This window comes from Physcomitrium patens, chromosome 18, assembly GCF_059467195.1.
Source record: "Physcomitrium patens ecotype Gransden chromosome 18, ASM5946719v1, whole genome shotgun sequence".
NCBI lineage: Eukaryota > Viridiplantae > Streptophyta > Bryopsida > Funariales > Funariaceae > Physcomitrium > Physcomitrium patens.
The window spans coordinates 9,844,584-9,858,495 of record NC_143427.1 but is presented as its reverse complement, the minus strand read 5'-3'; the positions used below and the strand labels follow the sequence as shown (position 1 = coordinate 9,858,495).

Sequence of the window (13,912 nt, the reverse complement as noted above, 5' to 3'; positions counted from 1 at the left end):
TCAATCACCAATATAAAATATTGTTCATACAAATTAGCTTACTAAATCTTCCTCCCAATAAGATAAATAGTTAGATTGCATATTGTTATTGCTTCTAGAATCGAACACAATGACATACTAATATCTTATATTATTTTTATGTATCAAGACGACTATCAAATTTACTATATTTAAATATGTATATAATTGGAAAGATCTGGTAGCATCTAAACATCAAAGCATTGGAACTTAATCCAACTTTAGCTTCAACATTTCAAATGCATATTGCTGCTCACAACTCAAAGTTCATGGATGATCCTTGCTTGTGAGAATAATTAAAGGCTTAAGAATTAAGTTGAAATTCTAGACAAACCTTCAATAGTGATTTTTCAAGCTAAAAAAAATCTAAAGTTGTAAAAAGTTACTTGGTGACATGATTTTTTGTAAAGCATCTATCTTAATTTGCCATATAAAAAGACCTCTTGGAATAATTATAATACAAGCTTTCTCTTTTAAAATCACTCCTAAGACTTGACTTGACAAGAATGTGAAGTTAAAGGGGGTTTTCTACCTAAAACTTTAAATTTCAGTTGATACTAATAAAGTCAACTAAGAATAAAAGCTTAGTGCATGGAAAATCACTAAATTAAATTAAATTACATACGTCCGATGAGATTTTACATTTGATGCCACATCATGTAATAAATTATTTTAAAAAATCCAAGCATTTTTTTATTTCTTTAAATTTTTTGAATATTTTTTATTTTTTTATAAAAAACATCTATTGTAAAAAAATATATTAGTTTATTATTGTCAATCCAAAACCCTAAAGATGCAAAAATTAATTTTGATACAAAAAATAAAATAAATAAACAAAGCATATTAAAATATTTTAACTCTAACTCTTGTTAGTATTAAAATTATTTTTATATAATATTTAGCTATAGAAGTAGTTTTTTAATATATATAATAAAATTATTATTATCTAACAAATATTTTTTTCATACTCACATATATATATATATATATATATTTCTAATGCATTTGCAAAATGATCGAATTTTTTTTCTATATCAATCTGCTGGACTTTGTGTTTCAAATAGGTTACAACACAGACGAGGTATATTCCTTGAAACATACCACAGATCTCTTCGAGAACAGAAAGAAGAAGCCCTAAAGGATGGCCAAGTGGATGAAAGTAGATGATAAATATCACACATCCATCCATCCATCCATCGGAGAGGAAGCCCAGAGCAGGAAGAACTATGTATTATGTGGACGTCGCTGTGAGCTGGTGCAAAGACTTGGGCCTCCCCTTCCCTTCCCTTCGAATGCCGAGTGCCCCACGAGATCACTGCTCTCAGAATTGGCGGTGCCTGTGAGCCAGAGGTATTGAAATCCATGAGGTTTGCGCTAACGTGCTCATGTTCGGGAGCTTTAATTTACGGTTTTAGGGTTAATATGCTATGAGCTAACTCTGCTTGCCCGGGTTGTGAGATTGGGATCGAATGAGAAAGTAGAAATTGGAGGGCGTGCGCAAGCGTGGGAAGTATCTTGCGATGTCGACGACATCAATGGTGCTGCTTACTCGCACACCTTTTTCGGGTACTGGCTATGGAGTTGGTGGGCACCAAGTTTTTTCCGCGTGGAGGAGCTATGGGGGCGGATGGTGGACGCGAGGGATTGAGGGTGAGAGAATCCGGCAAAGGAAGGGGGCGTTGAGGGTTTTGAGAACAAGAGCGACGTTTGACAGAGACGTGGGAAGCAATAGACTGGTGGATGTGGTGCGCCGTTTGCCTCGCATTGCAAGAACGTACTTCAAGGACCCTTGGCGGAGGGCTCTCTTTGGAGGTATTGCAATTCTGGGTGGGTTTTATGTGGCGCAGACAATCTCCCTGTCGTTCGGAGCATTGGGCGTCAACGATGTGATTGCAGCGGCCATGTGTGTTTTGTTCACGGAGTATATCACACGGTTCACTCGCACTAGGAAGAAGATATCTTTCACTGTAGCGCTTGTCAACAACTTTAAGATGGGTTTTACTTATGGCCTCTTCATCGATGCTTTCAAGCTGGCCAGTTGAGAACTCAGGAATTCACAAGATCTGGGACTCAGGAACCTCGTCAATGCTAGCTAGTGCCTTTGCTGGGAACACAACATTGCATGTGCAAGTAAACGTGGTTAATTACGGATTTGGGTACAATAGTGCACAGCCTGAGGCTTTTATCCTCATGAAGGAACCCACTTGCTTGAGAGAAAAGACCCTCTTCTTCATATGACCTTAAGCCGCGCTGCCCCACCATACTCCATTCAAGCGGGAAATGCTGATAAACATCGCACTTCCTAAATAGCATCCTTACTCTCCCTCCGAAGATTTGCTTGGTGAACTCTTTCACAGTGGTCACGCTCTCATGGAGACCGAGAGGGATTTGCGTTCTAAACGAATAGGTCCACCTCAATACTCTCTCGTCTCCGTAGTGTCTTATCGCCTTCGATGGAAGTCGTGGTGATTACCAACCTCACCAACCTCTTTGAAATTCACGGGTAATGTACACTGACGCCTCCTGTGGACGTGATTCAAAACTAGTCCACGAGCGAGCACTGGTGTTGCACTTGAATTTGAGAAACCTACTTATCAAGCGTATTTCGTCGTCGAGATCAGTCTACTTCCTCAATTTTTTAGGGTTTGTTGAAGTGACAACATATGATTTCGACCACAATTTCTGCCGAGATTGGAAAAATAGTTGTGCTTTGTTTCTTTTTCTTTTTCTTGCACCAAGACATTGAACACCTGACGTTGCAGTTGGATGCGTTGCCTTTTTGGTCACTTCATTGTGAGGAAGATGAAGCTCAGGAGTGGTGAAGGTGAAAGTTACTTGTGGATCGTATTCAATCATGTCTTGTGTAAGTAAGTACTACATGGTGCCAACACACCACTATAGATTTGTTTGCCGGCGTGGACATTGGTTGGTTTTGGATTTGCAACTTTAGTAGACAAATTTATGCATCAAGATCATACGAGGTATTATTTATCAACGGCATATTGAATTGTGTGTATTATTTAGAAAAAAATATTCCCAATGTTTCCTTGTTCCTATGTCGTATTAGTGTTTGATCCTATGTCGTATTAGTGTTTGATCACAAAGATGGAGTAGGAACAAAAAAGCAATAAAATCATTACAACTAATAAAAACTAATAAAAACTTGTTCAAGGGATTCTCTACAACAAAACTTAATTAGAAAATAAAGGTAGAATATCCTCTAAAAGTATTTTTTTCATAGAAGTAGAAATGATAGTCATTACTTAAGATGTATTGTAGAATTTTTAGGTTTTGCAATTAATGTGGCTTTGTTCATTAACATTTGTGGAATAATCAATTGAGATTTATGTAATGTAATTGTTATAAATGTAAATAAGATATGGTGTAAGGAAAGGATGTGGATAAGATTCATTTTTTTTTTTTTAATAGAGTTTTAAAGAATTACAATCCTTATTTGCCAACTTTTAAGATCTAATATTATAGTTGATTTGGACTACAAGAAAAAAAGAAAGAAGGAAATAAAACATTTTTTTTTGAAAGATGTATTTTATATGTACAAGCAATTATACATAGTAACTTCAAAGTTTATACAAGTTTCACAAATTCATATTCAAAGTTTAATTACTAATAGAAACAATAATTTTGTACATATTTGTGTTTTATATGAATCTTGTATTCAATACCACATTTTTTTCGAAAGATTCAATGAGAATAAGTAGCAAATATGCATAGCAAACTTGTGTTTGGCAAAACCAATTCTAGAGCTTCATATCATTATTTTAAGAAAGAGTATAATTAAAAATCAATATAGTATTATTTAATGTATTCATATTATTATTACTACAATTATTATATGAATAGAAAAAAATAAATTACAATCTAGTTTTTTATTTAATTTTATTTAAGTTGTTTATATAATTACTTGGTATATTTTTTACTATTTTTTTTAAAAAATATTTATATAATTGCATAGGTAATGATATAAATATCAATATTTATTGATAAAGATAATTTCAAAAATAATAAAGAAATTATCATATGATGTAAAGATAGTAAAGAAATATTCATTGATAAAGATGTTTTTATAAAAGTGTCATTATTTTTGCCATATGCCATGAGACATTTCTAAATTTTTCTTAATTCTTTCAATTAGATATACTCATATGTATTATCTATTTTTAAGCGGTTCATAATACTATGTTTCAAAATACATATTTTAAAGAAATAATTTACATATATAATTACTTACATCCGTTTTAAAAAAATTAAATACTTTATTTATATTTTTGGGATGGTAATTGTTATCATGTTTTGTAGATCTATAAGCTAGTATTACATATATATATATATATATATATTTATGTGTGTGTGTGTTAAAAGATGATTTTATTAATTATCTATTATTGGAACTTGATGTTTTATAAATAATTAGCACATGCTTAATATTAATTAGAATATTCAAAACAAATCAATGGACATATTATTTAAATAATACATATGTTTTTTTAAATAGATTTATTAAAAGATATGCTGTTAATATTTATGCTATACAATTTGCAACCTTTGAATTTTGATTGATGCAGTAATATTTAGGTTATCATTGTTAAAGCTATTGAAGTTTTTATAATTAAACTCTTTTAACATATTCAAGTTACAAGATACTTTTGCATATCTCGAGGCACTTTTTATTTTTATTTTCTACTTTAAAAACTGATATACTTAATAACCTATAATAAATACCTTATTACATTATTTTTCCAACTTTTTGATTGATTGTAAGTATCACTTGATTGAAACCTCCTCTGCCAAGTAAATCACCTTCGTACCAAATCTTCTTTTCCGCGGTAATGCCACTTTTATGCCACATCTTCTCATCTCTTCTGTGACTTTGATGACACTTTAGTCACGAAACAATTTCACTACCCATTTATCACAAAACAACCAAATTTGCACAGAAAAGGGAGGATTCACCACCTCCACAGGTCTACAATCATCAAAGAACAATGTCCTCCCATCCACATGCTTCTGACTCAAACCATCTTCATAGATTGTAAAGCTTTTCACAATCAGAATCAAAATGCAAAAAGACGCGGTATTTTTCAGTGTTCTGCAGTGGACACTGTGAGATCATCAAATGGCGAGAGAACGACTTGTGATGTAATCGGACTTATTCAAGGCTTTCTGACCAGTATCCAGAGGGAGCTTTTCCCCCGAGGAGATTCTCTGCGCCTTGTCAGCTTTGTTGCAAACGGTATCAAACTCACACTCATCGTGCTTGCTAGCTACGGTACTAGGAATATGCATTGCATCAAGCTTGCCGGAAAGCAACTCCATCACCAAATTAAAACCATCTGGCAATTTACAGAACAAATCAAACGTATCAGTTTGGAAAAGGTCTCGTAAGTTGGGTGAGCTGGTTTATATTTCGGCGTTCACCGCGTCTCTGGCGTGGTGTCGACGCATCTTCCTGCGATGGAACAAAGTTTCCTGTGAAGCTCAGCAAGTTTGACTTGTGGGTTGTTTCCGACAGATCGATGACGACCTGAGACGTCGTCCAACTAATTGTTAGATTGCTTGATTTCATCATGCATTCACACACGCTCCGATTGATGTGGGTACCGCACGTGTTGGACATGTATTCTTGCCATAAAACCTCATCAAATATCCTGGGGGTTAGATTATTTTTTGAAAAAAATATGTAGACTTCTTGCGTGTTAGAGTAAGAGACTTGGAGATCTTGCAGCCTATATCGTACAAAAGGACGATATCTTGGGGTGGAAGGTCCTTGTCGCGTCAGTGTTTCAGTGCTGGCAGTTTTCAAGGTGAGAAACCGACCTTTAGTGTCGTTCATTAGTTCTTTTAGACCACGCTATGATATGTTGACTGAGGTTTACTTTAATCACATTTGCTTTTGCATATGTCGACAATCGTCGTATTCCGATCACAGTTCCATTCTGCATTTCCATTATATTATCTTGACGCACTTCAGTAACCCATACAATCAGGGTTCGGTTTGTCTTATTTCTCTGTACTGAAGACTCTGGCAGATAACTAGGGTTTCAACTTTCTTTCTGTGCTGTGAGTGTGTTCACCAGGCTGCAGAAAGACCTATTCAATCCAAATCTAACAGATTCGGAGCGCCTGTAAACATCGACAAAAACGTGTAGTGTAGAAGTCCATGTTTCTCTCCGACGAAGTCGGGTGGGCAGACGAGGTCTTAGTGCAATTTTATCTTTTTGGATCCAGTTTTGCAACAGGGTTTCGAACTGCATATTATCAGTTGGTTTTCAAGTGAATTGCGCTTAGCTCCAACGGACGTGTTCCACGGTCAGCAAGGCAGAAATGGCGTCAGGGGATGCGCCTAAAGCCACAGTACCTACTGTAGATGAGAATGGATTCAATGGAGATGTTAATCCTGGAGGTGCTGAGGAGGAACCACCGCAAGGTGTGAGCCAACGAAAAAGCTTATGGTCTAGAGACGGTGGAATTCAAGTTGTAGTTAGCAAGATGAATAGAGATTTGGCAGAGCTACGTAGCCCTTCAACCGAGAGAGATGGACCTGGCGAAGAATTTGTACAACAAGGGTTGGATGATGCGAACCAGCCAGAAGGCACTGAACCGTCTCATGGTTTCTATCACCGAGGTGTTGCAGTGCGGATGGTGAATGACTACTTAAAGGATCTCATAGAACTGATGAATGGAAATACTGGAGGTAGCTCAAAGATTAGGCAACAACCCTCTGAAATGGTGAAGGGAAAGGTGGAGCAGTATTCTAAGGCCTTGAGAGATATGGAAGAGGCCAACGCTAGACAACGCAATGGCCGACTCACGCAGGAAGAGTGCGCTGTCTTGGTGAATATGCTGGAAGATTATCTTCGTATTATCGTGGAGGTTGCGGAAGTGAACGGACAACCGGTAGAAGATTGGAAAGATGAACTTGTTGATATACAGGCCCAACTTGACATGGTTGATATCGAGATCCCATTAGACTTCTCGGAAGTAAGGCATCACGACCTGACAGAGTCACTATCTGCGTCGCTGGATGAATGTGAGGCACAAGTGTTGCAGTTTTCCTCTCGCCGTTCCCCCGGCGTTGAAGTATTCAAACTTGAGCGGGATAATCTTGTGAAGACACTGTCACTCTTATTCAACGATCGACTGCCCTATTATAATGAAACTATTGAACTAGTCCGGGACTTGGAGGTTATGGATCGACCAAGCAGCCCGAGAGAAAGCATTTTCAAGGGCGTAGGCTTCTGCATTGAAGCACTCACCGAATTAGCGCGCAATTTCCAAGCGGTGGAGGAGCTCCTCACCTCATGCAGCAAGGAGGATTGGTTGACGACTGTATTCGAGATCTCCAATGCTCTGCCGCAACCCAGCATCTTCAGATGGTCTCGATTCTCCCTCGCAATTCGAGCTTGTGAATGGAGCATGGACATCGTCGACCTTGCCTTTTACGCACTGCACCTGCTTCTTCGCGGGTTTTCCACATTGGTTGGTGTCACTTTCAAGTGGTCTGAGGAGAGATGGAGGTGGATGCTTATGGTTAATGCACGAGCCGGAAGGACGGAGTGGGAATTCACCAGAATCATTGTGTCAAGTCATGAGGGAGCTGGAAGCCGAGGATGTTGCTGTTCTCATCGAGAAGCTTGTTCAGCTATCGGAAACATCTCAGAAAATTTTTTCCACCACAGACGCCAACAACCACACCATTGCAAATTTCTTGAGCCAGAAGTTACATGGTCCTATACCACAAGCAAACTCTTTACCCTACACATTCAGGATAGAAGCCTCCAGTTGGCACTACGTTGAATTCATAGCTTCGGGTGCTTCAGGCATGGTAGCCAAGTTCAAGTTATGGGGGAAGGAGGTGTGCGTAAAAACCATCAAATCACCAGGGTTGAGCAGGAAACAATTTGAGAAAGAAGCCGCAATCCTTGCTACGGTTCAGCATCCAAATGTCGTACGAATGATAGGGTGCGCTTTCCTAGCTAAACAAAAGAGTGGGCTGTTAGTAATGGAACTCATGGAACATGATCTACGCACGGTGATTGATAACAGGTGCCCGAACCCAGGTACAGGACGCAGCCCCTTCCCTCTCATCGTGGCAATCGACATCATGTTCCAAATAGCAGAAGGAATGCAGTACCTCCGAGAGCATAAGATCCTGCACAGGGGTTTGAAGGCGAAGAACATTCTCGTCAACCGGTGCAAGCGTGTCCGCCGATCTCTGAGCAGGAAGTTCCGAAACTTGGCACCTTTGTTACAACCCCAGGACTACTACATCGCCAAGCTAGCTGATTTTGGCATTGCAAAAGCACGCCAACTGTCCACAAACAACGTGATGACGAAGATGGCAGGGACAACTCCTTGGAGAGCACCGGAGGTGTTCAACGAACCGGACTTGGAGACTTCTCATTACTATCAGTGGCCTGCGGATGTCTACAGCTTCGCGATGACATGCTACGAGATCCTGACTGGGAAGATTCCTTTCGACGGAGTACCCAATGGCAAGATCTTCAAGAGCATTCTGGCCAACGAGAGGCTTTCCTTGGAAGGAGTGTTCATGTCCCATGTTTTGAAGGACCTGATCGAGCGTTGCTGGGCGACTGATCCCAAGGAAAGGCCCAGCTGGGCTGAGATCTGCAGGAAGCTGTGGCAGTGCCGGGTGAAGCACTGGCGAAGCCGAGTCCCTCTCCACGGTGAGCACCCTCCCCATCCCCACCGTGACACCAGCATCTGATTCTTTCCAATACAACACACCACAACACACCTCACAACACAACACAACCCAAAGCTTAGGTATTGGTGTTGCTGGCTGGAGCTACTCCCCCACTCCTTCGTTCACAAGTTAGTAAAGGCAAGGAGATTTTATGCAGGAGAATGAATTGGAGAAAAATGTTCAAAGAATCCTACTCAATTAGCTTGGAATGTATATATTGATAAGAGAATATGTCTTCACTTACGGAAAGAGAGTTAATTCTCCACATATTTTTGTAACTTATTACTGTTAGAACCATTTATTGGTTGTTTTTGGATCTTTGATTTAATGTAGGTTTGGTATATCAAGAGAGGTTGTTATTGAAAGGAATCTTTATTAAATGAAGATTTTGGTCATATTTATTTTTAAAAAGAGTTTATATTTATATATTTTTTTCACATTTCTTTTGATACTACATCTTAAGTGTTTGAGTTTTTTTTATGAAAACTTTATTAGAAGTATGTATTGTATTTCTTAAAGTTGTTAAGTACTTCCATAGTAGTCTTTTAGATCCTCAAAATACTTAAAACTGATTTGTATAGATTCTTGTAGATAATACATTTATTTTTTAAAATAAAAATAGAACTTTTAAAATAAGATTTCTTTTGTTTTTATTTATTTAATATTACATTATTTTATTTATTTTAATATTATATGTATTAATAATAGAAAATATATACAAATAAAAGATTTTTTATTTATTAATCAGGTCTTATGTTTTAAGTTTTAGAAATATAAAATAATTTAAAGTTAAAATTAAAATTTTAGATAAGATAATTATATTTTGTTTAGATAAAAATTTCAAAAAATTAAATAATGTAACCAAAAAAATTAGATTGTATAGAAATAAATTATTTATAAATAGAAAATAATATTTTAAATTTAATATAATATTAAAAAATATAATAATAATTTTATTTGTTTTATTATTTAAATATAAAAAAGGCATTAACAAAAATAAAGAAGGCTTTACTCTTGCCTCTATATATACAATCTACTATAGAACTAAGTAATAATGCCTTATAAGCCATATGACATATGTCCAACTTGCAAGGCATATGTCTAATTTTGTGAGACAAGTTTTTGATATGTGTGATATATAGCCAACTTGTAATATAAATAGCTAAATGTATAACATGTGGCTAATTTGTTGGCCAAATTATCAATCTATCAATTGTAAAAATTAGATTAGAAATAAGATAGTTATTAATAGAATTTAAAAATATGTGATAATTTAATAGATTTATTTAGATTAGATAGGACTAGGATAGTTAAACTATATAGAAAAACTAAAAAAATACAAAAAGTAGAAATTTTATAAAAAAAATAAAAATCATAAGAAGTTAAAAATATCTAATTTAATTAGAACAAAAAATAGAGAGAATATATTATTGTAGTTCCATCCATTCTTTTATATATTTTAAGTTAAAAGATAATTGAATTACTTAATGACTACACTATGATTAAGTTAAAGATAAAAAAAAAAAATATATATATATATATAATTTTTTTGGAATGCATAATTTATTGAAATAGAAGATTGTGAAGGTTTAGCTCGAAAAAATTAGAATGTAGTAACTTAGAACAAAGTCAATTAAAGAAAAGATAATAGAAGAGTTAAATAAATAAAGATGAAAGAATTCATAAAAAAGATGGTAAAATTACTAACTCAAGTAGAACTACAAAAGCTCAATCTAACCAATTTAGATTATAACATTAAAATGACAAAATCATAAGAAGACTTGACAATAATGGAATGTAGACAATTTTATCAAATGCCATAGTGATTTTGAGATGAAAATATGATAGATAAGTTGATCTCAAGAAGGGTACCTTATAGGATAGAGAATACAACTATGAGCAACTTCAATGTGTATTATCTACTATTAGTAATAAAAGGATATTAATTGAATAATGAAGAGAGCAACTTGCTATCATAGAGAGAAAAAATGATGCGAGAGATGGTTGCAATCTTCTCTTTTAATTTGTATGATCCAAAAAAAAATACAATATTAATAGAATATATGAAGTACAATACTTGATTCTTATTTTTTATCCCCTCCATTCAAAAAAAATTAGTAAGTTGTCGACAACCATCTAAATAGAAGCTATCACCAAAAGACAAGCTCCAAATTGGACTTAATTACTCCTTAACTTTGTATTACAAGCAATAACTTATATAGATAAAAGTTGCACCTTATCCATTTTCATCTTATTTTTCTCACTTATACCAAGTGAAGGCTTGCTCATTCCTATGAAAGAAGAATAGATGTAAAAACAAATGAGATGGCATTTCTCAAAAATCAACCTATAGGAGAAAAAAGACAAAATCAAAGATACCAAATCAAAAGACCAAGAGATTGTAAGCTTGAAACCAACAAGAGGGATCGTATTTTTTTTAATATATAAAAATAGAAGATAATTTATTTAAATTAAAAAAATAAAAATAAAAATAAAAATCCATTGAATCTACCAAATGCAACTCCAATTAAGTTATTTGACACCACTGAAGTATCCTTGGACTGTGTTTAGAACAACTATTTTGAATTCTTTGGTATACCAATTATGGTCACGATCTTAATTTGGATACTTAAAGCTATAATTTAGGTCCTAAAATTATTAGTCAAAGCAATAAAAATTCCAAAGAAGATGAAGATGTTATAAATAAAAATAATTACCTTAAAAGAAGAACTCCAATAAGCAAAAAAAAAATCTTTACTGATTGTTAAGTCAATACTTAAGTTTTCTTAGCCACCAATATGCAACCAAAGTTAAAGAGGTTAGTATTTTTTTGTGCTATTGATCCAAAATTAATTGCTAAAGTTTAAATTTGGAATCAAATGGTGGATTAGTAAGAACACACATGAATAAACAACATGATAAAAACCACAATCAACTTTATAAATTAAGTAGCTAATGTACAATAAGTCCTAAAGAATGAATAAAATGTGAGGTTAAAATCTTTCCTTCAATTCTATATTTTGATAATGCAAAGGCACAAAATGACAAAAAGCAATACCACAAAATATTATTATTGGATGCAAAAAATAGTGTTATCTAGGAAAAAAAATCCTAATTTAGAAAAAAAAATAAGAAGATTATTTTGGAAGTAAAAAAGAATAAGACTTGCATTCCTATCTCAAATTTAGATGAGAAGTCAATATTATTTAGAATAGTATTAGTTTAAAGAAGCTCACTCAACAATATGCCAAAGATAAAGAGTCTTATCCTTGTCAGAGCCAAAACTTTTGATTCAATTGAATACAAGAATATTGAGGTAGACAATCATTAATGTAGAGGATATTCTAACAAAAATAAAATTGAAATGGAAGTCTAAGGGGATTACCAAGAAGAATTAAAAATGCCAAAAGAGATGGATTTTAACAAAAGATAAATTAGTCAAAATTTAGAAATTATTGAGGCCACGTATTTTACAGATTAGTATAGCCATAATTGATAATTATTTTAATAATAGTGACATGTCTAGAATCTATCATCGTTATCAATTTTAATGGGCAACATAAAAAATTTTGTAATTTATGCAAAAAAAAATTATTATAAGTAATAAATATAAGACCTTGACAAGTGTGAGTTTGTAAATATATATTTATGTAATGAAGGTATATTTAGTAGTCTAAAGAATAAAAATTTTGTGTCATTTTTTATTTATTAATCAACTTCATTCTTTTTATTTAAACTTGATAGAGTGTGAATGAACTTCTGCATTTTTTAGAGGTGAAAGAAGTAACGACATGCTGACCTTATCAAAGCAATGACATGATAATACCAAGTTAAGGTACACATCATCTTGGATAGTACTAATTTTTATCAATTTAATTATATGAAATAATAGGATTTTTGATAGGATTTGAGGTACATGGTATTCTTCAATCTTGACTAAGTTTAATATCATATTAGTTAATAGTATTCTTAGAATAGTATAGTATTTTCAATTGTAGTATGTCAATATAAGTAAAGATATATATATTATAATTTTTATTTATCACCATCCAATGTGGTGGTAATTTATAATATTTTAAAAAAAAACCGAATTTAAAAAAGGCATGAGAGATGCCTTCTTTAAATTACGGACATACAACTGAAGAAGGTTCAAGAAGGTTCTAAGAAGGTTCTTGTAGATCCTAGAAGGTTCCAATAGGCTCTAAGAAGATTCTAAAAGGTTCCAACAGATTCTAAGAAAGTTGTAGAAAGTAATAGGAAATCCTAGAAGGTTTTAGGAGGCTTTAGATGATTTAGGAAATTACCAAAGAAGGATCTTAGGCTTGCTTTATTTCCAAGCATCATGAAAACTTCTGAAGAAGCTTCTTAAGACCTAGTATATATAGGAGTTGAGGTTGAGAGGATCCTCAGTCTTAACAACTCACTTTTTATAGTTTAGCCAAGATCTTCTTGCCTTGTATTTAGTTATTGTTCTAATGGCGAGCTAACTGTCACGGACACAAAATACAGACTTAATATCTACCAAGAAGTTCAAGAAGAACTGAGAAGAACTAGATTAATCAGATGAATACAAGAACAACACTAGAGAGGTGAGCTAGAGCTCCAAGAGATGTGTTGTCGAGACTGAAGAACTCTTCAGCCTCGATTCCAATATATACTCCTATTTAGGAAGCTTCTGAAGCAACTTCTACCAACTAAGAAGCTTCTAGAAGGTTCCAGAGACTTGCTTCTAGAAGGTTCTAGAAACTTATCTCTAGAAGGTTCTAAGGACTATGTCCCTAACATCTTCTACTAACTAAGAAGCTTCTAGAAGGTTCCAAAGACTTGCTTCTAGGAGGTTCTAGAAGCTTGTCTCTAGAAGGTTCTAGAAACTTGTCTCTAGAAGGTTCTAAGGACTATGTCCCTAACATCACCCCCTCCTTTAGCTTCGAGGTCTCTGAGAAGCAATGTTATTGTCAATCAGTACCAACGCAGGAAAATGAAGATCTATCGCATAACGTCTGCTATGAACTCCAACTGTTGTTCATGAGGTAAGTGGTTCATCTGCCCTTGAAGCCAACGGTAGTGGCCCACTCCTTCAACTTCTGACCAAGCATGAACTTTTGTATCTTCATTGTGAAATTGTCCTGCAAATATGCCTTCTGGTTGACCATCGTAAGTAGGCTCAGA

The 13,912-nt window shown here is 34.6% G+C and overlaps 3 protein-coding genes across 3 annotated transcripts; all 3 read left to right on the top strand.

The window, feature by feature from the left end:
- The first annotated feature begins 1,281 nt into the window (after positions 1-1,281).
- Positions 1,282-3,072, top strand: LOC112294976 (uncharacterized). Its single transcript, XM_024546008.3, has one exon. It carries the CDS (start codon positions 1,539-1,541, stop codon positions 2,058-2,060), a length of 522 nt encoding a protein of 173 aa, XP_024401776.1. The 5' UTR covers positions 1,282-1,538; the 3' UTR covers positions 2,061-3,072.
- A 2,335-nt stretch (positions 3,073-5,407) lies between these two features.
- On the top strand, positions 5,408-9,182 carry LOC112295657 (uncharacterized). Its single transcript, XM_024547511.3, has 2 exons — positions 5,408-5,840; positions 6,114-9,182. The coding sequence occupies exon 2, from the start codon at positions 6,361-6,363 to the stop codon at positions 7,831-7,833; it is 1,473 nt and encodes a 490-aa protein (XP_024403279.1). The 5' UTR covers positions 5,408-5,840; positions 6,114-6,360; the 3' UTR covers positions 7,834-9,182.
- Positions 7,859-8,764, top strand: LOC112295212 (light-sensor Protein kinase). Its single transcript, XM_024546498.1, has one exon. It carries the CDS (start codon positions 7,859-7,861, stop codon positions 8,762-8,764), a length of 906 nt encoding a protein of 301 aa, XP_024402266.1.
- Positions 9,183-13,912: the final 4,730 nt, after the last annotated feature.